General features: G+C 43.5%; 1 protein-coding gene across 3 annotated transcripts in view; it reads left to right on the top strand.

Moving 5' to 3' along the window:
• NUBPL (NUBP iron-sulfur cluster assembly factor, mitochondrial) overlaps nt 1-24,194 on the top strand; it is a 156,925-nt gene extending 132,731 nt beyond the window's left edge. For all 3 annotated transcript variants that reach the window (XM_014570137.4, XM_006116358.5, XM_014570136.4), the window contains 2 exons: nt 4,946-5,028; nt 22,627-24,194. In XM_014570137.4, coding sequence (XP_014425623.3) covers nt 4,946-5,028; nt 22,627-22,689 — 146 coding nt within the window. In that variant the 3' untranslated portion in view covers nt 22,690-24,194. The remainder of the gene's footprint in view (nt 1-4,945; nt 5,029-22,626) is intronic.
• Nucleotides 24,195-25,035: the final 841 nt, after the last annotated feature.

The following is a 25,035-nucleotide window of genomic DNA, read 5'->3' as shown; positions in this document are numbered from 1 at the left end:
ACACCCGTGGTCCCCAACACGGTGCCCGCGGGCGCCATGGCGCCCGTGGGGGCATTTCAATGCGCCCGCCAGGTGCTCGGGGCTGGCCTGTCCCCGGGCACGTGGCGCACAGGCACTTGCGGGGGGAGTGCCGGGCGTGCGGGACTCGCCGGCGGGGGGGGGGGGGAGCGCCGGCCCCGGGCGCCCGGCACTCGGCGGCGGCGGAGGGGAGAGGAGCGCTGGCCCCAGGCGCGCGGCACTCGGCGGCGGCGGTGGGGAGAGGAGCGCCGGTCCCGGGCGTGCGACACTCGGCGGTGGAGGGGGGGGGGGGAGTGCCGGCCCCGGGCGCGCGGCACTCGGCGGGAGGGGGAGGGGGGAAGCGCCGGCCCCGGGCGCGCGGCCCTTGGAGGGGGCCCCGCCCCCAGGCGCGCGGCTATGGGGGGCCCCGCCCCCAGGCACGCAGCTGGGGGGGGCCCGCCCCCAGGCGCGTGGCAAGGGGGGGCCGCCCCCGGGCGCGCTAGTGTCCCCGCCCCCTGGCGCCCGGCGGGCAAACGGCCACGCTCCCTGGCGCCCGACAACCTCAAAAGGTTGGGGACCACTGAGCTACACGATCTTTTATCAAGCATTCTTAAAGCTTTCACTTAGGGACGTGGAAAAAATGGATTTATAGAGCCAGATAACTTCTTAGAAGTCACCTACTACAGGGAAGGCTCAATGAAGATAATAACAGACTGGTTATCACCTGCATCCACCAGCTAAAATCCCTCCAGCACATCATTGACAATGTGCAACCTATCCTGGAAAGTGATCCCTTGGGAGACAGGCCAGTCCTCTCCTACAGACAACTTCCCCAACCTGAAGTAAATCCTTTCCAACAGCAACACACCACACCTCAGATAGATACCCAGGAACCAATACCTGAAACCAACGCTGTTGCCAGCTCTGTCAACATATCTATATAAGAGACCCTTATCACACGACCTAACCACATAAGCCACACCATCGGGGTCATTCACCTGCACGTCTATTAACGCGATATATGCCATCATGTGGCAATGCCCTTCTGCCGTGTATCTTGGATAGGCTCTGCTCTGAAGGATAAATGGACACAAATAAGACATCAAGAAAGGTAGCGTGCATGCACCAGCAGGAGAGCAGTTGAACCTCTGTGGATACTCACTAATAGATTTAAAAGTAGCCATCCTTCTACAAAAATCTCCAAAACCAGACTACAAAGAGCAACAGTAGAGCTGCAATTCATTTACAAATTTAGCTCAATCAAATTAGGATTGAATAAGGACTCAGCATGGTTATCTCACTAGAAAGCCTCTGACAGGTGATCCTGAATGGTTTGGCCAGGAATCATAGAATCATAGAATGCTAGGACTTGTCTTATTCCTTTATTCTGATCATCTGGCTTCAACCTGTGGCTAGCATCTGGACTCTGGCTATCAATCCTGATCTTTGTTCTGACCATGGCCTGTCCACAGATCTTGAATCTAGTGCTATCCTTAGCCCAGTCCCAATCTGAAGTCTGCTTTGACCTCCCTCCAGTCACTAAGCCTGACAACAGGGAGGCAGCATCTGACACCTAACTTGGAAGACTCTGATGTTTCTGCATCTTCAGTTTTGACTAACCAAATAATTTTATGTCACCTGTAAATTTTGCAACCTCACTGCTCGCTCGCTCCCTTGTATATCAGTGATTAATATGTTAGACCATGCTGGTGCTAGTTAGAGATGTCAGCGTGTAGATGACTACACGATTAACTGATAAGCCTGGGCTTATCGGTTAATCTTGTAGACTCCCACGTGGTGGGGGTGGAGGAGCAGAAACGAGTGCCCATGAGAAGCTGGCTTAATAGGCAGCTCCCCACAAGCATCGGATCTGCCTGCTCCCAACCCCCCTGTGCTGCTGCCTCTAATAGAGAGGTAGCAGCATGGAGGGTGAGGGGAGTAGGCGGGAGCTGATATGTGGGAAGTCAGCTTACAAGCAGGCTCCCCGCGTGTGCTGGCTCTGCAGACCCACATGCCACCCCTTACTGCCTCCTACAAAGGAAGCAGGGTCGGGAATAGGCAGGAGCAGGTGCTGGGGGGAGCTGGCTTAAAAGCCGGTTCCTCCCAGCACCAGGTCCGCGATGCTGCCTCCCCTGCTCCTGGCTCTATCAGAGGCAGCAGCATGGCGGGGGGGTGGGGCGGGTGGGCTGGGAGGCTGCTGCAAAGCAGCCTCTGTCCGCAGTGGCCTGGGCTTGCATGGGCAGAGACTGCTCTGCAGCAGCATCCCCTGTCTGTGCGGGGTCCTAGCTTCCTGCTGCCACCTGGCGCTGCTGCCTCTGATAGGAGTGGAGCCAGGAGTGCACGGGACTGCTGGCCCTGTCTCCAGAGTCGTGTAACTGTGAATAGTCATGTAACTGTTAAAATTTAATGACGTTACACTATTCACACTATCTATCATCCCTAGTGCTAGTGTAGAACGTTATGACACTCTATTGTTACATTTTATCATGATGAAAATTTGCCCTTTCTTTTTTGTGTCAGACATTTTCTGATCCATTACTTTGACGAACACACTATGAGTACTTGAATTTTCTAGTAGCTTCTTTTGAGAAACTTTCTTAAAGGACTTTAAAGTTCAAATAAAGTATACCAATCCATTTCCTGTCATTGACTTCTGTATTAACACATTCAGTTAACTTTAACAGATTGAATTATTTTAAATTTCTAACAGATTTTGCTATGCAAAAGCTATGCTGGTTATACCCTAATAAAGTGATTGCCTAGATCTCTTAAAATTCAATTTTCAGTTGTTTAAATTTACCAGATGCATAAGTCTGGCTTATTGATCTGTAATATCCCAGATCACTTCTAACCTCTTTTTTTAAAACACAAAACAATTGCTACTGTTCAATCCCCTGGTACCAGTATTTTTTTTTAAAACAATAAGTTTGTGTGTTTTTGCTAGCAGCTCAGCAGCTTCATTGTTAGAGGGTGAACTCTTGGACATATACCATCTGGACTGAATGGACTTGTTGCTTTTATGAGCTTGTTCTAGCCCTTCTTTTTTTTTTTTTAATAACCTCAGTCTCTCATAGTGTCTCACTGTTATTTCCGATAGAGTCGGTCACGGATGGATATGCTGTGTAGTGATGAATACTGTTAAAAAATCATTTAGTTTTGCAGCAATATTCTTTTTATCCTTAATTGTTTTTGTAAATCACCCTGGGCACTTTTCTGCATCTTTAGGCACCTATCTACCTGTGTAAATGTGGCCCTTAATCTTTTTGAGAACAGGAGGAGATGGCAGCCATTTTGAAAAAGGGGAGTTATTTGTATCATTCTATTGCTGCTGGAGCAGTATACTTTATTTGTGAAAATTGATTTCAAAAAATTGCACTGAATCCTTTTAAAAAAAAAAAAGCCTTCAAGAATGTGGCCTATGAACAAGAAAACAGTAATGTTTAGTAACATGGGACTTTGGTGAATCTGTATTAGTCCAATATTAAGAGCATTCAGGACAAAGAAAAGATTTGACCTGCAATGGTAAGCTTCTTAAAGTCCCAATTTTTAATTACATTTAGCGCACACAAAAATTAATGGATGTACTTAAATTCTCGCAGAATTAAGTCTGTGCAAAAAATTGAAGTACTGAGCAATTGTGGGGAGGATAGATTGTAGTATAACAGAGGTTACAGCTCTTCCTTAAGTGCAGAATTCAATTCAAGGAGTCAACACCTATGCTTCCAAGATATTTTTTTCTTTTGTGGACTTTTTTTACTAGCATCCTCTAAATTTTTTTTAAAATCCTCTTTCAAAGTTCAGTGCAAGATTTGAATTTCTTTCTCTAATGAAGTTAAGCTTAAAAAGTTACTTTGGTCACTGTAACATAGTGGCTCAACTGCAGTACTTCTTGGACCAACTCTTGCATGTTCCTGACATCCAAGGCTTTGACTATACCCGCACTTGCATCTGTTTAACAAGAAGTTTCTAAACTTATATGTGAACATTTGTTTCAGTTTAGCAATTTTTTTCTTTTAATCTTAATCTGGTGTTAAAGTAACACACTTCCTAATCAAATTAAGAGCACCTCTATCAGTTTAATTAAACTGATTTAAAAAAACACTTTTAGTTAAATCAGTGAAATTTCTGAGTGCAGACAAGGCCTGAATGAAGAGTAGACAGTCCTCCAGCATGGTAGAAATGCCATATTGGCAAATCATCAGTTTTTAACTGTGCATTTCATCTCATAGGCAGTATTTGTGTTGGGATAAATAATTATAGAATTTTAAAAAGCTAACATTTAGTGCTGGAAAATATTTCACAATTAAATGAAAATATCCAATGGGTCGATAAGTGATTTTTCCTTCAGAACAGTTGTTTCTTTTACAACAGTTCTCTGATGATTCCAAATATAGTTAGTTATAGACTGTGTTGAATATATAGCTTGCACTTAATTAAATCAATGGCCTAATAAGGACTAGAGCACATTTTGTTGAGCAATAAACTGTGCTATCGTTTGGATATTAATTAAAATCTCAAAACACTGTTGAAATACAAAATTAAAAAAAAGATGTTATATAGTATGTTATTGTGGCACCCAAAGAACAAGTGTTTTTTATTATGTACCTATTCAAAATGTTTGGACCATAGAAATGTCTCCTCTTGAACTTTTCTGCGTCTTCAGCAAGCAAGGATGTTAACTTCCTGTCATAACAAATTACTGCAAAGCAATCTGCTCTTTTTCCAGAAAGTGAATATATTAGAAATATATTCAGTACTAATGATTGTGGACATGTGGAACTCTGCTGCAGCTAATTTTCATTTTAAATGCTAATTTTTTTAGATTAAGTAATTCAAAGAATATCCTGAACTGGATTTTTATTTCAAGTAGCTTCAGGGCTAGATTAATGAAATGTACTTATGAAATATTAAATTTTCACATAAATGCGTTTTGGTATTTTTAATACAGGAGATGTTCCATTGCATTTGCATATAAGAGAGACATGTGATGCTGGCCAGCCTATTGTTGTGTCTCAGCCTCAAAGTGACATGGTAAGTTTAGTGCTATGCACTTAAAGAACAATAGCATAAACAAATAACACAACAAAAATGAAACATGGGAAAGGGAGGAGAGAAGAGTCTCTGTTATTTTCAGAAGGGGAAACCTTCTTGTTAACATAAGGAAATAAATTCTGAAAATTGATTTAATCTATGTATGTTTGTTGTATATTACTTTGGAACATGTGGTTTTCCCTTGCTGTCTTTTTCTCCTCGTGAACATTTTTGTTTAATTAGTCTGAACCATAATCTCAAAAAGACTCAGTCCAGATGCTTGCATGCTATGAAGAGGAAGGGTCAGTGTCAGGCCACATGAGATTTAACTATTAACATAGGTCTTTTAAAACAAGCTGTTAATCCTTTGGTAGTTTAGCCATGAAAGGATCAAAGGGGAAGGATAGTTCTTCTGAAAGATCTGTGGAGCTAGAACCTGCACATTAATAAAACCGAGAATATTGTCAGTAGGAAGCGGAGGCATTTGTATAAGAGAGGAAATTGAGTGGGTTTTTTTTCCGAATTCACCATAACTTTTTATTGCCAAAAGAAACTTTGGGTCTGTTGAGAGGGTGGGACTAAAACAGGCTTGACTTTCTAGAAAAGTAGTTTTGTGCATAAGGTATTGTCATACATGTTGACAATATAGTAATTTTCTGCCTAGTACATCTTTCCCTACCGAGTGTCTGTCTCCTGTATTTGGATGGGAAGCTCCTAAAGGCAGGGATTGTCTACTATCGCATTTGTATAGTGCCTGTCACAATTAGGGATGTGTATGGGTAACTGGTTAACCAGCTATCGGTTAATGTTAATCAGTGCCCCGCTGCCCAGGGGCTGTACTCCACTTGGTCATTTACCCAGTTAAACGTTAGGTTAACCCAGCATTTAACAAGTTAACTGATTAATTGGAATTTTACATCCCTAATCACAACAGCGCTCTTCTCATATGGAGACCAATATTGTGGAGATTATTAGTAGCAAAGTCCAAATATTGTTGTACTAGTTAATTTTAAGAGAAAAGTTGGATCAGAATACCGTATAGACTACTAATGGAATGCAATACCTTCTCTAGTCTATGATAAAAGCTGTACCACTATTGATCACAGATCATTGTTGATCTGTAAAATGACTGGGTGATGTTCTGTCAGTAGATGAGTCTTCAGTCTCCAATCATCAAGCTGGCACCTTTCCCATTAAAAGAAATACAGTAAAATTTTGTAGATGGACTGTGTGCGTTTGTTTCTCATCTGGCTACTAAATCTTGCCCATCCTTGTATTGTTAATGGCATTAAGGTGGAGTCAGGGGAAATAAGTATATTCCATTATCGACATCAAGTTAAATGTGAATATATAAATTTTTAACAAATACTGTGCCTCAGTAGAGGAAAACTTGTTTTACTCTTTCTTATTGTCTTGGTAAGATAATCACTTCCCCTGACAAAGAAGTAAAAAGTCACTAATCTCTATGTGCAATTTAAAATTGCCTTTCTGTCCCCTGGCATGTTCGCATTTGAATGAAAGAGAACTTCTATGTCTGTTATTTCTTTCTTTAAAAATATAAAATTCACAGCACATAAATGATGGTGAGAGAGTTTCGATGAGGTCAGATTCTGATCTTTAATACATGACATCCATCACCATGTTTCTCAAATGAACTAAAGTTGCAGTTATTCATGTATGAAAAAAACATATTTTTTAGATAGAGGACAATATGAATTGCACTGTTGAAATTATCTCCCCTCTTGTCCTTAAATTTAGAAATATTAAAAAATCTGTTTTGCTTTCCTTAGTTAACATATATCAATGAAATAGTATTATAGAGCTGAAATAGGAGATAGCTGGGAAGAAACATGGGCTATAGGGAGGGTATGTCTACACAGCAAAGTTATTTCGAAATAACAGCCGTTATTTCGAAATAACTTTACCAGCGTCTACACAGCTAAACCACTATTTCAAAATTAAATCAAAATAGCAGAGAGCTTATTTCGAAATTGGTAAACCTCATTCCACAAGGAATAGCGCCAATTTTGAAATTGCTATTTAAAAATAAGTGCTGTGTAACCGCTTATTTCAAAATAGGGGGCCTTCAGCCCTTCCCAGGGTGCCCTGGTGGTCACTCTGGGCACAACAAAGAAAATTCCTCTCCCTCCCCCACACCCCGGAGCCTTTAAAGGGGTAGACTCTGGCCACAGTCCCTGTGCCAGCTCCAAACCTGCCAGCTCAGAGCCAGAAGTTGCTGCACCTGACCCAGTGGCCCCAACATGAGCCAGGCAGCCAGTGCTAGCCTGCCCTCCACTACTCCCCAGGACCAGTTTGCTAGCTCCCAGGAGCCTGCCAGGGGCCAGAAAAGGTGGGCCCCTGCCTGGTCCAGTGTGGAGATCAGGGACCTAATTCAGGTTTGGAGGGATGCCTGCAACGTCCATGATCTCCGTACTAAACAGAGGAACACAACCGTCTACAAGCGGATGGCTGCCAGCCTGGCCACCAAAGGCCACATGTGAACCCAGGAGCAGGTTCACATGAAAATAAAGGAGCTGCGGCAGGTGTATGCCAGAGCCACAGGGAGAAACTCCCAACCAGGGGCAGACCCAGACTCCTGTCCCTATTTTGATGCTGTGGACTGCATTCTGGGGGGCAGGATGGTCCGTGCCCCCCAGGTGGTCATTGACCCTGGGGCAGAGCTAGCTGCCTCCTTCTGCTCCAGCCCCTGCTGCCTCCCCAGCTACTGCTCCTCCTCCTACTCCTTTTCCGCCTCCCACTTCTTCCTCTACCCTACCCATGCCCTCAGTCCACCGAGGCTCCCACACCCACAGTGCTGGGAGAGAGTTGGGCCTGCGAGACCCCCACACCTGAGCCCTGAGCTTCTCCCCCTTCCTCCCCTTGCCTCCCCCTGCCAGCTCCCTCCTCCCAGATTTCCCCCTCCCTTCTCCCACCCTCCCTTCTCCCCTTTCCCACCTTCTTTCCCCAGTTTCACTTCAGTTTCATTCCCCCACCCCACCCCAGTTTTGTTCAATAAAGAGGCTTTGTTGTAATGAACACGTGTCTTTTATTGTACAGCAGGAAGGGGGCTTAGGGAGGGGTAAGTAGAAGGACTTGAGGGAGGAATGAGGCACGAGCCTCCAGTGGGGCACACCAGGGAGACTGCTACTGCTGCAGAAGATGCTGCCAAGCTCGCAGCAACACGTCCAGGAGAAGCACCAGAGTGCCCAGGAGCAGCTCCAGCTCCATGCTGCAGAGTGCTGTGGTGTCTTAGTGAGGGCAACCAGAGCACACAGAGAAAAAAATTCTTTGCTGTCCCTCAGCGAGATAGTCAAGCAAGCAGGGAAACCTTAGAACCGGTTGTCCGGAGGGGGCCCTTTAAGCACAGGTCTCAGATACCTTGTGTGGCTGCTGCCGGTGGCTAACTCCTGACCTGATGCCCTGCCAGAACCAGTTCCGGCCAGCCTTAAATGCGATTCAGCATCCTATCAGTGTGGACGTGCTATTTCGAAATGCATTTTGTGTCTAGATGTGTTATTTCAAAATAAGCTATTTCGAAATAACACTGTAGTGTAGACATACCCCAGAGAGTGACTAAGTCCTCAGGAACCAATGTGATGAGTTTAACTGTCACCTTTAGGTTCTGTTAAGGCTAGAATAAAAGATAAATAATACCCACACCTGTGATGAAGGTGTAGAAAGTTTGTAGGGTCCAGCCCTGTCAGTCATGTCAATGAGAGAATAAGGGCTTATAGGAAGTTCTCAGCAGTTGCTTGGTGGTTCTGTAAGAGAGCAGCTGAGGTGGGGATGGTGGGCTCTGTAGCTCCTAAAGGAGACCCCTGGAAGCCTTCAAGGAAGCTTCCATTTGCCAGTCCCCCAGCCCTGTGCTTACAAGAAGATCCTGGTGTATATTGGCCAGGTAAGACAAGTTCAGCAAGCTGATAAGGTGTCTGATGTTGCTATCTTTGATCCCTTTCAGTGCTAGAGAATCTGAGAACACACAAAAGAAACTAGAGGTCAAAAGAGGCTGCCATTGACCCAACTCTCCCACACTCTTATCAGTTCTACCACTCCCCCAAAAAGAGAAAACTGTAGGGAATGTTGGTGCCTTTGAAAATTGGGATGCCAGGACACCAATAGTAGGAACAGATCAATCCCATGGCACCCTTTTGTCAAAGTTTGTGAAGGTAAAGGTTTAGAAATCAGAAATCCTGCTCCTGGGGAGGCTTCACTGCAGACTGTGCAATATAAAGCTTATTTATACTGCAGAGCCCGCAATGTGTGTAACCACTAAGATTTTCAGTAGTTTTTAACCGACTTTTTACATACCTAATTTGTATTGGCAATATATTTTCTGTGTAGTGCATGTTTCTGATGTAAATAATGGGATTGCTCATGCTTTGTCTCAATTTTGGGATGGCAGATTACCAGCCAAGACCCAGAGCTGGTGCCTCAGTTTGCGGAACCATGGCTTCTGATAACCTTAGGTTGACGGGGAAAAAACATTGCCTCCAAAGACATGAAGAGTTTGTAAGGCTGATTTGTTGAATTCATAGATTAGCATTAAGGAAGCCTCCAGCATGTTTAGATCATCCAAGCTTCACACGGCGCATTATGCGGTGCCTTTGGTGTATTGTAGGTTGGCATCATCTATCAGATTGGGTCACCTTTAGAGGTGGTCAAATAACTGATATTTTGGCTTGTCCAGCATACCGAAAAATCAAAATATATTCATAAGATTCTGAAACTGACAGAAAACTTTTTTTTCAGCATAAACAAAGTAAGAAAGGGAAAGTGTGTTGATCCATCCATCCATGTCGCTTTAAAACTGTAGGCCGACACTTGCTTGGGATGTGATAGACTTAGGTTGGAATCCCTGCTAGATATTGCCCTTTCTCAAGTGAGAATCCTAACCCCCAGACTATAGGCTATTTTGGGGTGTTTCACTCTGCCTGTCTTGTTGAAGCTATTCCATTGTGTATAAATATTCATTGAGCCAGTGAGAATGAGTGAGAATAGCTCTATAGGCTAGTGATTAATGCACTCACCTGGGAGGTAGGACATGTGGATTTACATCTTACCTGCTTGATTAATTAGAGAGATTTGACTTTAGATCTACAATCCTGTTGCATGCTGGCAGGATTTACTAACACATGTAGAAAATTCTTACTAAGGAAGCTTTTGAAAGGATGGTCCTGAGGAGGAGGAGGCAGGATACATTGCATAACCATACAGAATTTGTTTCAGTAATGGGAAGTTTAACCTACAATGGGATGCTTGTGGCTGTTTTTAAAGCTATATTTGTTAGTGCTGTTTTCAGTGCCTTTACAGTTAAGGAGGGTGTGCTGGCATCAAGAAGACAGCTTGAGAGTGCATTGTAATTGGTAGATATGCAACTTTAATGAGGACCAGTGCCTTGCAAATGTAGGTGTTTATTATCCTAGCAGTCCAGAAAAGAGACCATAGAAGAGCTAAGTGAATGCATGTATGAACAGTAATCTCCATCAGAAGAGCTTGTGATAGCCATATGGGTGCAGAAGCAAGGCCCTCTATCCATGGCCTTGGTAACTATTGACTAGGTACCATTTACTGCGGTAATGGAGAAGACATTGGGATCCCAATCTGTCAAATTTTGGTAGCACTTTAAAGACTAACAAAACACATAGATGGTATCATGAACTTTCGTGGGCACAGCCCAGTTCTTCAGATGACCGGAGTCTTGGATGTCCGGAACAAAAAATAAATAGGGAAGGAAGCAAAGGGAGGAGGGGGATGGGAGGAAGAGAGGCAGTGGGTATATAACTGTCAAAGGGAAAGCTGAGCATTATGTAACAGGCAAAATTGATAGTCTGTAAGCACCTAAAGACTGGATAGTTAAAAGAAGCAGATAAGAACCATTAATAGGCAATTAGAGAGGAAGAGTACTAACACCAGATTCTACACAGACAAAGAACCAGTGGCACCTTCATTGTTTGTCTGATTGATAATGTTCCAGCCATCCTTGATCTCTTTCTGACCAGTGGAATGAAAATTAAACTTGTGAGTGAACTGTAGTTCCAACCCTTCCCTGTGTATTTGGCTTGTGGAATTGGTCTGTAACAAAACAGAAACTTGAGGATCTCTTAATGAGTGACCAGGCAGATTATAGTGGTCACCATCAGGTTTCTGTATGTTCTCTTTACGGATATCTGATCTGTGTCCATTGATTCTTTCCCGTAGGGACTGTCCAGTTTGTCCAATATATATTGCAGCGGGGCATTGCTGGTATTTGATGGCATAGGTCACATTACTGGATGTGCAGTTAAATGAGCCTCTGATTTGGTGGCGTATGTGATTGGCTCCAGTTATGAATTTGCTTGTATAACTATATGGGCAGAGTTGGCACCGGGGCTGATTGCAGGGCTGGGTTCCTGGATGCTTATTAGGTAGCTGTGTAGCATGGTTCCCAGAAATAATTTTTCAGGTTGGGGGGTTGTCTGTAAGCGAGAATAGTCCTTTCCCCCAAGGCCTCTGAGAGTGAGGGGTCATTTTCCAAGGTAGGTTGTAGATTGTGGATAATGCGTTGGAGGGGTTTAAGTTGTGGACTCTAGGTAATGACAACTGGAATTCTGTTACTTTTTCTTTTGGGTCTTGTAGTAGTTCATGTCTGAATACCTTTTTGGCCCTGACAATTATTTTTTTGCATTTTTCCAGGTGGGTATTTCAGTTTTAGGAATGCTCTATATAGCTCCTATAGGTGTTTGTAGCTTTACTGCTCAGCTTTCCCTTTGATATTTAAAAAAAACTACTGCCTCTTCCCTCCCACCCATTTTTTTCCTCTTTCTCCCGCCCCCGTTCATGTGATTGAACTTATTAAATATGATGGAATGCCCTTGTTGGACAGAGGGTCTGGCATTCGGCTTGGAGATTTTAGGAACTGTATTAGGCATGAAATACTTAACAGACTGTAGGATGAAGGTGTAACCACACTAATTGCTGGCACCCCTAATGTGACAGTGCAGATAGAGGCTAAAAAAAGTCAACTCCCAGAGGTAAATGAAACTTGGGATATAGCTAATAGCTGTTGTCTGAAAGGAGAGGGGTAGACCTGAAGTCTTTTCAGATTAAGGTCTGCTTTGGCACTCTTTCCCTTTGTGGGGGAGGGCATGAGGACTGTAAATTGATCAGGGTAAATTAAAGGTGGTCCAGTTTGAGTATATGGTGGGAGTTTGTAATTCTGCAGTGGACCCAGTTAAATGCCTAAGATGTGAGCCAAGGTAGGTAGGTAGTGCCCCTCTCCATTGTTAAGCTAGTAAAATTGTGGCCAGCTGATCAGATTGACCCTTGTGTGTGACTTTCATTTACACATAAGTCAGACACGCAGGAAATTTCACTCCTTTGCCCAAAGAAAACCCTCTATACTTAGCACCCAGTTCTACCGATTCAGGAAAATTGTTGCCATTTATCTGCTCACCATCCCTGCATCTCCCCAAAGAGTGACTGTGGTTAGTTAACAAAATCTAAAGCTGGAATTCCACTTTTCAATCTGACAGTATTTTATGCCAGTTTACGAGGTGTGTGTGTGTGTGTGTTGTTTGTAGGTCGAGTGACAACTCCTCAACACTCTTCACATGCAGTTGTACTATTTAGGTTCCACTTACACACTCTCCCTTAATGTTTTCAAGGCATTTTTATACCTTTTTATGCTCTTTTCCCCTCAGCTCCACAAAGCAAAAGGAGGAAGTTTCATAAAGATGGACGGACTATAAACTTAATTCCTATTAGAGAGCCTACAAACAACAAATGATGAACTATAATTTCTAAATTACAATAATATTGTATTAATATGAAAGTGGTTGTGATATATAAGAACTCAAAATCACGTTTCTCTCTCCATGCCATTTCCACCCCAAAAAAGAAAAAAACTTCTGTTTTGGTTGAAAGCCATCTTCTGTTGCTTAGTAATGATAGAGTAAACAGTTGAACTCATCAGTATTATTCAAGTCTATAGATGGCACATTAAAAAGATCATGAATAGGAGAAAAAGTTCAATGTATGTAAAGTTGATTTTGTGTAATGAAGGGAGTATTGATAATTTGAGATCCTATTTAGACCTTTCCCACATGTTGTTTGTGTTACTGCCATTTTATTAACCTTGGATAAAAGACTGAATTGCTCACCGATCTAAAAAATTCACCTTTTTAATGCCTTCAGAAAAAACAAGTTTAGGTCAAATCACCTAATTAAACTATTCTCTAACCTTGATGTAGGAAATTTAAAACTGAAATGTGTTGTTAAAAAGTGACCTACAGTTTTAAGTTTCAGTCAGAGCTGTGAGCTTTGTATCTGTGTTCTGCACAAACTTTCTGGCCACCCTATAAATCAGTTGCAGCTGGAGCAGCTCAAATGAAGCCAAAATGTTAGAGTTTAGAACCAGATCCTTTTGCTCAGAGTTGGGTTATTAATAAACAGAAGATGGGGGAAAAAAGCTCAGGATAAAACAAAACACTGCCTTTATTGGCTGCCATGGAGAGCTCAACACTTGAGCTTCCATTATCTTGAGATTTTCCCATTTGCTGCCAGCCCCTGTATAAGAGGCTGGGGCTTTCCGTCTGCATTCCGAGTTAGGTCTGTCAATGGGGCCGCCAAGGTTGCGAAGTCCGGCATGAACCGCCGATAGTAGCTGGCGAGTCCTAAAAATTGTCAAACCTGCTGTTTCATAGTTGGGGCTGGGTAACTCCGCAGGGCCTCGATTTTACCTATCTGCGGATGGATTTTGACCCCCCCCCCACCCGTGTATCCTAGGTATGAGACTTCCCATTGGCCGAAGTGACATTTGGCAGGGTTGGCAGTCAACCCGGCGTTCCGTAATGAGGATAATACTGCTTCTATTTGTTGCAAATGCTCGGACCACGTTGTGCTATATATGATTATGTCGTCCATATATGCCGCCGCGTACGACACATGGGGCTGGAGTACTCGGTCCATCAGCCGCTGGAACGTTGCGGCGGCCCCGGGGAGCCTGAAGGGCATCCTTCTAAACTGGTACTGGTTCTTTGTCCATTCCAGCGGGCTCACTAAGTCCATTGCTATCCTCTGGAACGGGACATCCACTCGGGATTAGTGGGGCTTTGGGCACCCGCTCCATCCTCTGGCATTCGGGACAGGAGTCGCAGAAGTCCTTCACCGTACGATAGACACCGGGCCAATAAAATCTTGGGAGCAAGCAGCGCACGTTTTTTTCGTACCCTGGGTGCCTTGCCCAGGGATTACTGTGGGCCAGCTCCATCAACTGCCGGTGGTATTTGCCTGGTACTACCAGCTGGGAAATTACCTCGCCGTCCTCCCGCCCCTTGTTAATTCTGTAGAGGCGGTCGCCCTGAACCTCAAAGTGGGGGTAGGGTGTGTCCCCTCCGGTGGCCCCCTCTGCGCCCGCCTCCCCGGACACGTTTTCCCAGGCCCGCTGCAGGAGGGGGTCTTCCCTCTGTTCACGTACAAAGTCGGGGGGCCATTCTTCCTCCGCACAGACCTGGTCCTCTCCTCATGCTCCCTCCGCCTCCCCTGACGTGGCCCCCACAGGGCCTGTGGCCAAGACATCCTTCCGCCCTTGCCATTTGCGGAGGGCTTGTTCAAACCCTCGCCAGTCTCGTCCGAAGAGGACGGGGTACACTAGCCCAGGGACAAGGGCTACGTAGGCCCACCCCTCTAAGGCTCCGTCCCTCAGGCGTACCCACGTTGTGGGGTATGACTCTATCCGCCCATGGACGCATTGCACGAGCACGGGAGGTCCCTGAGGCCCCCCTTTCTGCACTAGGTCGGCCCGCACCCAGGTCTGGCCGCACCCTGAGACTACTAGGGCAGTGACTGCCCGGCCTTCCACTTCTACCTTCCTTAGTATCCTCCCGGCCGGCGGTGCCCCCTCCTCGCTTTGCCCCGCCATTACCTGGCTATAGGAGCAGTCCATATATGGGCAGTCTCGCTTGAAGTGCCCCTCCTGGCCACATTGGAAGCATGTTCCGCTGGAGATCTGCGATGCGGGTGGGCTACCCCTCCCGGGTTGGTGGTTGTGGTGTGGAGATGTCCTTCACGGGCCTACTCCATACAGGGGCTAAACGGCGTACCCCGCCTTTCCCTGGGCTGGGGGGACCTGCCAGGTTCTGGGTTTCCCCTTGCCGAGGGGGAGGTCGTGTTCCTCTCCCTACCCCCACAGGGTGTTCCTTCCGGGGCCCGCTCACTTCCCCACCCCCTTCGGCTGCTAGATAGTCTTCCATTAGAACTACTGCGTTGCCCAGTGACGAGGGGCGGTGCCGCCGCACCCACCGCTGCCCTTCCCCTGGCAGGATGTGAATAAACTGTTCCATCACCACCTTCTCCGCCACCTGGGGCCCCGTTTGCTGGTCTGGTTCCAACCTGCGCCAGCCCGCCTCTTTGAGCCGTTGGGCCACCGCCCGTGGACGAGCCCCGGGAGGATATTTTTCCTGCCGGAAGCGTTGCCGAAACGTTTCCGGTGTGACCCCTAACTGGTCTAGGATAGCCTCTTTTACTTTAAAATAATGTAGGGCGTCTCGCGGATCTAGACTCCGGTACGCCAGCTGGGCTGGACCCCGTGAGGTACGGAGCTAGCAGCGTGGCCCAATGCTGCTCTGGCCACCAGGCGGCAGTGGCCACCCTTTCAAAAGTGACCAGAAATGCCTCCGGATCATCCGAGGGGCCCATTTTGGTCAGCCGCACAGGGAGTTGGGCCAGCCCCCCCCCCTTCCGCCTCTTCCCCCGCCCGGGTGCCAGGGTTTGGCCCCTGCCCAAGCTCCCCCATTGTCTCACCCAGTGGTCCTGTTGTGCTTGAAACTGCTCTGTCACGTCCCTCAGGAGCTGCGCCTGCTGGTCCCGTTGTTGGGCGGCCAGTTGCTGGATAAGGGCTGTCTGTTGCTGTTGGTGGTGGTGCTGGTTGTCCTATAGCCATTTGAATACCTCGGCCTCCTCCATCATCCCGGGGATTGGCGTCTCCTGTCTACTCGGCGAGTCAGCTCGTTCCGACTTGCTCCTCGGCCTCCTCTTTCTTTTCGCTTTTTCCAGGGGTTTTTTTTTTGGGGGGGGGGGGTGTATGTGCAAGTATCTGTGGGGGGGGGGGATTCAAAAGAATGCCCACATTCTCCACCACGTGTAATGAAGGTGACTGTCCCACCACCGAAGCCCGCTGTTGGCTAGGGGACTTTAAATTCCTCACCAATGAGGATAGGGGGATCCGGGCCCGCCCTCTCTCCCAGGCCCCAACCCAGGGCCCTAAGGACAGGATCACCCTGTCCTGCCCTGCTGGCGGGGTGGTTGCCCGAAACTCACCAGCACACCGGCTCCTTGCCCTGCCCTGGGCTACTTCCTATCCTCGTTCTGTATCCAGTCTCGCCGGCTCTGACCCTCTGTGTCCCTCTTGCCAGTCCTCCTCTTAGTCACCTCCGCCCGTCCCGTCTCCTATCTGGGGGGATTCCCTCTCTCTCTGCTGCTTCCATGCCCTTCGCCTGCCCCCACTCTGCTCTGGACCCACCTCAACTTAAAGTGCCCGCTCCGGCGTCTCGACATCATCTCGTTGGCTGCCGCGTGCGTCGGCCCCGCCCCCTCCCCGTCCGTCTGCTGGCAACGGACCTTCCGTGCCAGCCCTACCACCGTTTCTTAGCTGGGCAGTGGTGGCGGAGCACACGCCGCACGTCCCCCTTGCACTTCGGGCGGCCCCTAGGAGCGTGAGGGCAACCGCAGGGTCAGTGCGGGGTGGGTCCGCATCCGCGGTGTGGAGGCGGCCCGCTCCGTCACAGTGAGGTACAAAGGGAAACTGAACTCCGTAGTTTTGTGGACCTCCCGAATGATACAGGGCTGGGTAAACCCCTTTCTTTTTTCCATCCAGTCTTTTCCCTGAGTGTAAATGAGGAAGTGAGTGGGGAGGTGGGTGGAAGCAGGAACTCAGGCCCACCCTCTACTCTGGGTTCCAGCCTAGGGCACTGTAAAAGCCAGCTGTCTGTAAAAGTCTGCAACTCCAGCTGCAAGATAATTACAAAATGCCTGGGCTACTTCCCCCTTACATGCTCTTCCTCCTAGCATCTGCCTGTGCCTGCTCCACCCAGATCCTCTGTAGCTTCTTTTGTCTTCTCAGCTCTCCACATGCTAACTGCAGAGAAGCTCTTTTGTCTCACTTAACTCTAGAAGCCCACTTAATTAATTCTGGGTGCTTAACTGCCTGATTGATTCTGCCAGGTTCCTGCTGGCTCTGGACTAGCTCCTGCCAGTTCACACTGGGAACAGAAATGTACTCAATCTAAGGTTAATATATTTCCCTTCCATTGCTCTCTTGTACCCCTTCAGCCTGACCCTGTCACAGGACCTCATTTAAAAGATCCAGGTCATACATATGGCTCCCATGTCCCCATCATTATTTGCCATTCTTTCTATCTGTGTCCTTCACAAATTTTATCAGCAGTAATTTTTTATATTTCTTTCCAGATGGTTGACAAAAATGTTGACTAGTACCAATACTGTAGAACTCCACTAGAAATGCCCCTGTTCAGTGCTGTTTCCCCATTGACAACTGTTTTTTAAGATCTCTTAGTCTTCCCCACGCAGTCCTCAGTGCTGCCCGGAGCATGCTGCCCAGTGCTTGGGCAGGAATTTAAAGGGTTCTAGACTCTGGTTGCTGTCCCAGTAGCAGCAGCAGCTTCTGGGAGCTCTGGGCCCTCTTGTATTGCCAGGCCATGGAACAGTTGCCTCCTCGGTGGGGCTGATGAGACCCAAAACAGAGTTATCTTATGTTGGGTGTGATACCTTCTGTGTTAGAAATTTTATCATCTATCATTTTTAGAAAATCTATTGCTCTTTTATGATTGGCTCCATGAGACCTCCAGCATATGTCTCCTAAATTGAAGACTTCCATCACTACACCGTTTTACTTTCTACACATTGCAGATACATGTGGAAAGATTAAGTCATCTTGTTCACTGATTTGACTTAGTGGTCAATAACAGGACTGCAGCTATATACACCCACCTGGGCTTTGTTAGTTTGCACATTGATTGATATGCATTAGAGACACTGCGGCTCTGAGGCCATGTCTACACTAGGAAGCTTTCAAAATTAGTAAAGTCACCGTAAATCCTAATTTAGCAAATTCAAACTAGTGTGTCCACACTATGGGGAAGCGTCGGAATTAGTCTGAGGCAGGCTGTGTTAATGTGGCTGTGCTATCTCGCACTTGGAGCCCCAAGAAGCACTAGGAAGTAATTAGTTCAGTTTACTCTGGGGAGTAATTATTTCAAAAAAATTATGGGCGTGGTAGTGTGGATGCTCTGCTTATAAACTGGACCATTGAGGGGAGGGGTTATTTCAAAATAAAGTCCCAGTATAGAGTTAGTTATCAGTAACTCTAAAATAGGTAACAATGTTAATATAAAATGCCACTCTCCTTTTTTGTCTTTCCTGAACAGTTACAACCAGTGATTTCAATCATGTGAGTCATTCTACTGAATTTCAGTAATGCCATTTACATCAAATTTCTTCTCATCAGTAAGAATTCCCTGACCGTGCAATATATAAGTATTGAAAAACGTCTTCTCTTCACAGTCTCATTCACATGATTAGCAGAGAGATGCCCTCTCCCTGTGTAAGAAAATGATCTCTAGAAAAATCCTGCTGTTGGACACATTCTTGCTTTGGTTGCACAAATGAAGTGTCTATTTTGTTTACAGAAAAAGGGGGAGGGGAAGCTACTGAAAATCTTGTGTGGGAAAATCTTCGTTTGCTTTTTTTTACCTTGACCAGGCTCCAAAACACTCAGTTTGAAAAATTAGTTGGGTTTCAAGGCCTTGAAAATTATACATCACAGCCTGCAAAGGAATACATAGTTGACCTTTATTGGGACACTGTGGCCTGTCTCTTCCCTCCTCCTGTTCTGGAAGTAGAAACACCATTTCTGCAGTGCATTGAGTTTTATATGCATATTGTGCATAAGTTGGAGCAGAATTGCTCCTAACCTTTTATACATTTTTTTTTTTTGAGAAGCAAAGGTTTAACTATTGTGGTGCCGCAGTGGAACTTTATTATTCTGATAGCTTATATCTAACATAAAAGATCTTAAGTTCATGACATACCTCCTCTTTGTGCTTCTTAGTGAACAGAAGTTTTTTTAATACATTTTAATTTCATTCTGTTTCACTTAGTGATAGCAGATTGCTTCTAACTACTTTGTGGAAAATTAATTTATTAAAACTTTGGTTTGTGGGGTTACATCATAATTATATGCAAAATAATGTATCATAACTGTGCTGTCTCCATACTTCTGTACTGTATTTTGGGGATTATAAAGGTTAGTTGTGCTGGCTGGTTTTGGTGATAATTAAACTACCCTAAATCATTCTCTGGTTAAAGATCTCAACACTTTATTCAGTAAAGTAAACATTTTTATTGCATGTATCATTCTAAATAGAAAACAAATCAGTAAATATTGAATCTAATAATTTGGAATTTTATTTTTTAAAATAGCTTATTGTTTTAAATGAAATAATTGTATAAATGGGATAAGCTTATCACACTAGTGTAGACTATATTCTATAAATGTGTTGAAGAATGTCAAGAAACTCATAGCGCAAGAGTTACATCCTATATGGTAGGAATGATTAAACAGAAGTAAAGTTTTTAGACTCTCTTACAGAGTTTTTTCAGTTAACTATTTGTTACCTTAATTTAGCACTGCTTTATAAGTGCACAAATTGGTAGATGAATGGCTGTAGAGAAGTCTGCTAATGTTCCATATAGTTGCATTATCCAGTTTCATTACACAGTACTCATAGAAACTATGTCGACAGAATGGGTGTATGGAGGAAATATGCGATGGCAATGGTACTAGCCTTCTGAAAAAAATGTAAATTATAATTATATTATTAGAACTATAGGTAGTCCCCGGGTTACGTACAAGATAGGGACTGTAGGTTTGTTCTTAAGTTGAATCTGTATGTAAGTCGGAACTGGCGTCCAGATTCAGCCGCTGCTGAAACTGATCAGTTTCAACAGCGGCTGAATCTGGACGCCAGTTCTGACTTACATACAGATTCAACTTAAGAACCCCAGGCTCCGCCACTTTGCTCTGCTTTGCTCCCCGTCCCCCTGGTCCAGGGGGACAGGGAGCAAAGCAGAGCAAAGCAGCGGAGCACGCGGGCAGCCCTGTCCGCTGCCCTCATGTTCCGCCACTTTGCTTCCTCTCCCTGGTCTGCTGGAGACCAGAGAGAGGGAGGGCCCCGTTCGTAACTGCGGATCTGACGTAAGTCGGATCCATGTAACTCGGGGACTGCCTGTATATTTTTGGATCTCTTTCATAGGCAGTGTTAATATTTTAAATTGCTTTCAGAAGAAAAAACTGCTCCCGAGCTAAACTGAAGAATAGGAAATATTGTTGTTCATCCTGGTAGTTATTATTAAACAAGTCAGCATTGTCAGCACATTGCTACTGCATTTGAGGCTGATGATGCAAAGATTTGGGCAAGTGATAACTTTCCTCTTGTAAGCTTCAAAGGGATAGCCGAGTTAGTCTGTAACTGGCAAAACTTAAAAAACAACAAATTGTCTTGCAGCACTTTAGAGACTAACAAAAAATGTAGATTAGTGGTTCCCAATCTTGGGTCCGTGGGCATCTGGGGATCCGCGAAAAAAAAAAAGATAAATAAAAATGATCATAGAAAATAAGTTGTAAATAAATTGTAAAGTTACAATCAATTATTATTTTAAAATTAAATATCTTCTAATGTTATTAATTGCGGTCTGAAAATCTATGTTGTGGCGCCTTTGTGTGACAAAATGATCACGATAGTTAGAAACATACAAGCGTTAGCCATATGTTCAACATGAGTCTGTGGCTGAAATCAGGCTCGCTGAAGAGAAAGGAGACCGATGAGCGTAGTGAAGCATCCACAAGTGGAATGTCTAATTGAACAGAAACGAAAAGTAAAGGAAAAGTGAGAAAATACTTTGCTGAGTACTAGAACTGTGGCTAGAATTGGCTTTGATGGGGGTACATGAACAGTTTGGAGGAGGGATAGGGGGGTCCACATTAGTGAAAAGGTTGGGAACCACTGATGTAGATGGTATCATGAGCTTTTGTGGGCACGATCCACTTCTTCTCTTCACTGAGATTGTTTATATGAATAAAGTTATTCATGTGCCTTTTTCTTTATAGCACTGGGACCTATCATTTGTTCAGTTACGATTATATTCTATGTACCTTGTACTGTTTATAAAGGTCTTGATCTTACATTCCTTAAGTACCTCAAACTTGAGGGCCAGTCTATGGATACCTGAACACTTAGGTCACAAGAGGTATACTTGATATCATGGTGGTAAAGTGGGGCTGGCAATGGCAGAAAGGATGGAGAAGCTGAGAGTAAGTTCCAGGAATGGGAAGCATGTTGGTGGTGGGAAGATGGATGTCAGGGAGAGTAACATACTGTTGATCCTTCTAGTGATATCTTTATTTTCTAACAAAACAGGCAAGATGTCTGCAAAATTCCCATTATAGTGGAGTGTAGGGTGGGCCAGAAAACATGTTCATTGTGAAAAAATTAAGAGGTTACTTGATCACTGCCTGTAAGTATCTAAATGGGGAGAAGATAGTTAAGTAGCAGAGATCTCTCTGCTAGAAGACAAAGGCATAAGAAGATCCAGTGGCTTGAAGAATTCAAAGCGGAAATAAGATGCAGATTTTAAATAGTCAAGGTAAAATCTCTAGAACAATTTACCAAGATGTCTGATAGGTTCTCTGTTGTTTGAAATCTTTAAACCAAGGCTGAACATCTTTCTAAAAGATATGCTATACTTCAGCTAGCAATTATTGAACCTCATACAGGGATTTCTGAGTCCAGCTCTGTGGTCTGTGCTATGCTAGAGGTCAGACTGTCTGTTCTTCTGGACTTAGATATGCTATACTTCAGCTAGCAATTATTGAACCTCATACAGGGATTTCTGAGTCCAGCTCTGTGGTCTGTGCTATGCTAGAGGTCAGACTGTCGGTTCTTCTGGACTTAGTCATCTATCTGTGACCACTTTCTTGTCAGTTAATGAACCTGACTCTGTTGGCTTTTAAATTTTTTAATGGAAAAGGACCTTGGTATATATAATAAGACCGTCTCCATTTTATCCCTACTGACTCTATGTAAGATTCTTCTGAGTGCACCGCAGTTTATAAGGATGTCATTCACTCGGCTTTTTGGTATTTTATTTATTTATCTGAAATTTGAAATTGTGTACGCAGCACCTCACCTAACTTGACAGGACAGAGGATCTTGAGAATAACATTTTTCTGCCAGAGATGAAAGAATTCTCACAGTAAACTATGTGTTTCCTGGAAGAACACAAGCACTGCCTGCTGGGCAGGGTACATTGCTCAACTGAATTTTTGGATGGAATTTTTAAAAATTACTATGTTTGGACTTGAATTTTCCTTGATGCTTTATAGCATTTAAGTTTTAGTTATGATTTTATTTCAATAACAAAAAGACAACATTGAAACTGAAATACTTCTCTGAATGTTTGTGCAAGAACATTGACGTTTTTACATTTCTTATGCTTTCAGGTAGAAAACACAAATTGATGGATATTTTATTTTTGTTTTTACAGGCTAAAGCCTATCTAAGGATAGCTAATGAAATAGTAAAGAGATTGCCGCCAACTCCAGCATGAAGTGCCCATCTCTAGTACCTGTGATTAGAACTTAACAATGAAGACCTTGATGGTATCAGCAGTAGGGGAACAAGCAGAAATACATAAATTTTAATTATATATTGTATTTGTAAGAAAATTGTTTAAAAGTTAATTTCCTGAGTTTAAAAGTATTTTATTTTATATTTGTCATGACATTATCATTGGGTTACATTCAATGGATTGAAAGATTCAGAAGAAAACTGGGATGGTACCTGAAATTTTTATTTAGTCACCTGCAGCTGATTTTTAATATCTTTGAACAACAAGAACGAAATGCATCATTCAGCAATGCATTTCCCTCCGTTTTAGGATGGAGGATTGGTCTATGGAAACTCCAGTCCTAGTATATAATGTGCCATCTTCATCCAGGAAGAGAGATTCAAAAGTGAACCACAGCGTTTTGAGGATTATAATTGGTGCCACACAACTGCATAAAAAATAAGGGCCTCTGCAATTCGTGCTACTTCATGTATGTTTTTATTCAGGCCTCTTGTCAAATTACAAACATGACCTTAAACTGGGCAAACCATCAAAGATTTCATTAGCAAACTGAAAACTACGCAACTGCCCTATATTTGTGTGCATTTACAACTCAGCATAAAAAACAATATGATATGTATACATATACAGTAATGATTTTTCCTAGTGGATCAAAAGCAAGTTTCTTCCCTATTGGTTTGTATCAGGTTAAGAGATAATTTCCTGCTTATGGAATAATGAACTAAGCAAATTTACTTGCCTGCTTTTTATGATGTTGAACCCAGATAGAAAAGAAGAAAACTAGGTAAAAACAAGGTCTTCTTGTAAACCACAGATCATATTTGAATTCAGTTTGCCAAAGGAAATAAATGACAAAAATAAATTAATGTCATGACTGCTTATAGGAATGTGTTCCCAAATCAAAGTAACTATAAAGAATCTGAATATGTAAATTAAAGATATTTTATTGTGTTCTGTGATTTTTATTTTTCTGTTGGGGTGTGTGATTTTTATGGATTTAAAAGCACATGATTCTGTGGCACAGGCTTTCATATACAAATAGAAGTTTGCATGTATATTTAAACTACTCAAATATGTATCCTTACAGATGTTTTGCCTTTTACTTCACTGTGGCCCTTAGTTTATGCCATTTTTCCTGGTGCTTTTTCTCCTCTTGAAATGATCTGACATAAAATGGAATTTGACATTCTTAGAGCCTTAAAAGATGGACACTTACAATGTAAGCTAAAGAATTTTTCATGCGTTATTCATTGAATCTCAGACTTTAGTAAATGTAAATTTACTAAATTAGTGGACTTTAGTAAATTGTAACTTAGCTTTTCTTTATGTATTTGAAAAAAGTGCAGAGAAGTAAAATCACAGTTGATCTGTTTCAGTAGCTATGTCAATTCTAGCTTTTGGATGTACCTTTGATTCAAACACAAACCCAATCATTTGCAATTGTCTAGTAATATAGTTCATAAAAATTAAACCTTTAAAATGTGCTTCCTCTTGTTACTTCATTGATAACTGTTAGCCTTGTTGGTTTGGTAAGAAGTTTGATCTCTGCATAGGCATTTCTGTCACACCCACCATAGTAGTATTATTTTATCTACATATGTTTATGTTTATAATAATTTTTATGGCTGTCATCCCCATAGTACAGTGGGACATTAACTCTCAGAAGCTTGATTTTCTAAAACTGTTTTAAACTTTAAAAAAATTCTATATCAGGTTTGCCAAATTTAGTATTCAAAATTAGCATTCTCAAGTTTGTGAGTTACTACTGCCATTTCTAGTTGAGGACTAGGATTGGATAGGGAATCAGAATTAAGTTAAAAAGCTAGTTTTTCTTTCCTGACTCTTGACATACCGGGTAGGTCTGAGGGATCAAGTTAGTTTTTATAATGTGTGGGGGTTTTTTTTTTTTAAAGAAAATACTCGGTTTTACTCTTGCTGCTGTTAAGCCATCTTTAATTCTGTTCTGTTAACTACATTTTACCCCAGTGTACTGGGAAAACTCATAAACATAGTATCTAACAGAATATGCAAAATTATTTTAATTAAATGCCTTCATGGAAGGATTGCCCTGTGCATATTTGTAAATTCTGTTTAATGTTGACTGTAGTGGGTGAAACTAGATTTTTTTTTTTAATAAAGAGTGGCATCAACGGTTTAAAAAACTGATAATGCACAAAGTGACTTGTGAAGCATACTTGCAAAGCATAAGGGAAACCATATGCAAAACTAAACTGAAATCAAAACAAATTTGCATTACATGCCTCATTGTCACTAATGGATAAAAGAATCTTCTTCCTATTTCTGTCTCTACAAATGAATCCAAGT

The sequence above is a fragment of the Pelodiscus sinensis genome, chromosome 5, assembly GCF_052426305.1.
Source record: "Pelodiscus sinensis isolate ZL-2025 chromosome 5, ASM5242630v1, whole genome shotgun sequence".
NCBI classification, from domain to species: domain Eukaryota; kingdom Metazoa; phylum Chordata; order Testudines; family Trionychidae; genus Pelodiscus; species Pelodiscus sinensis.
Note: the sequence above shows the minus strand (reverse complement) of the source record. Positions and strands in the feature narration are given on the sequence as shown.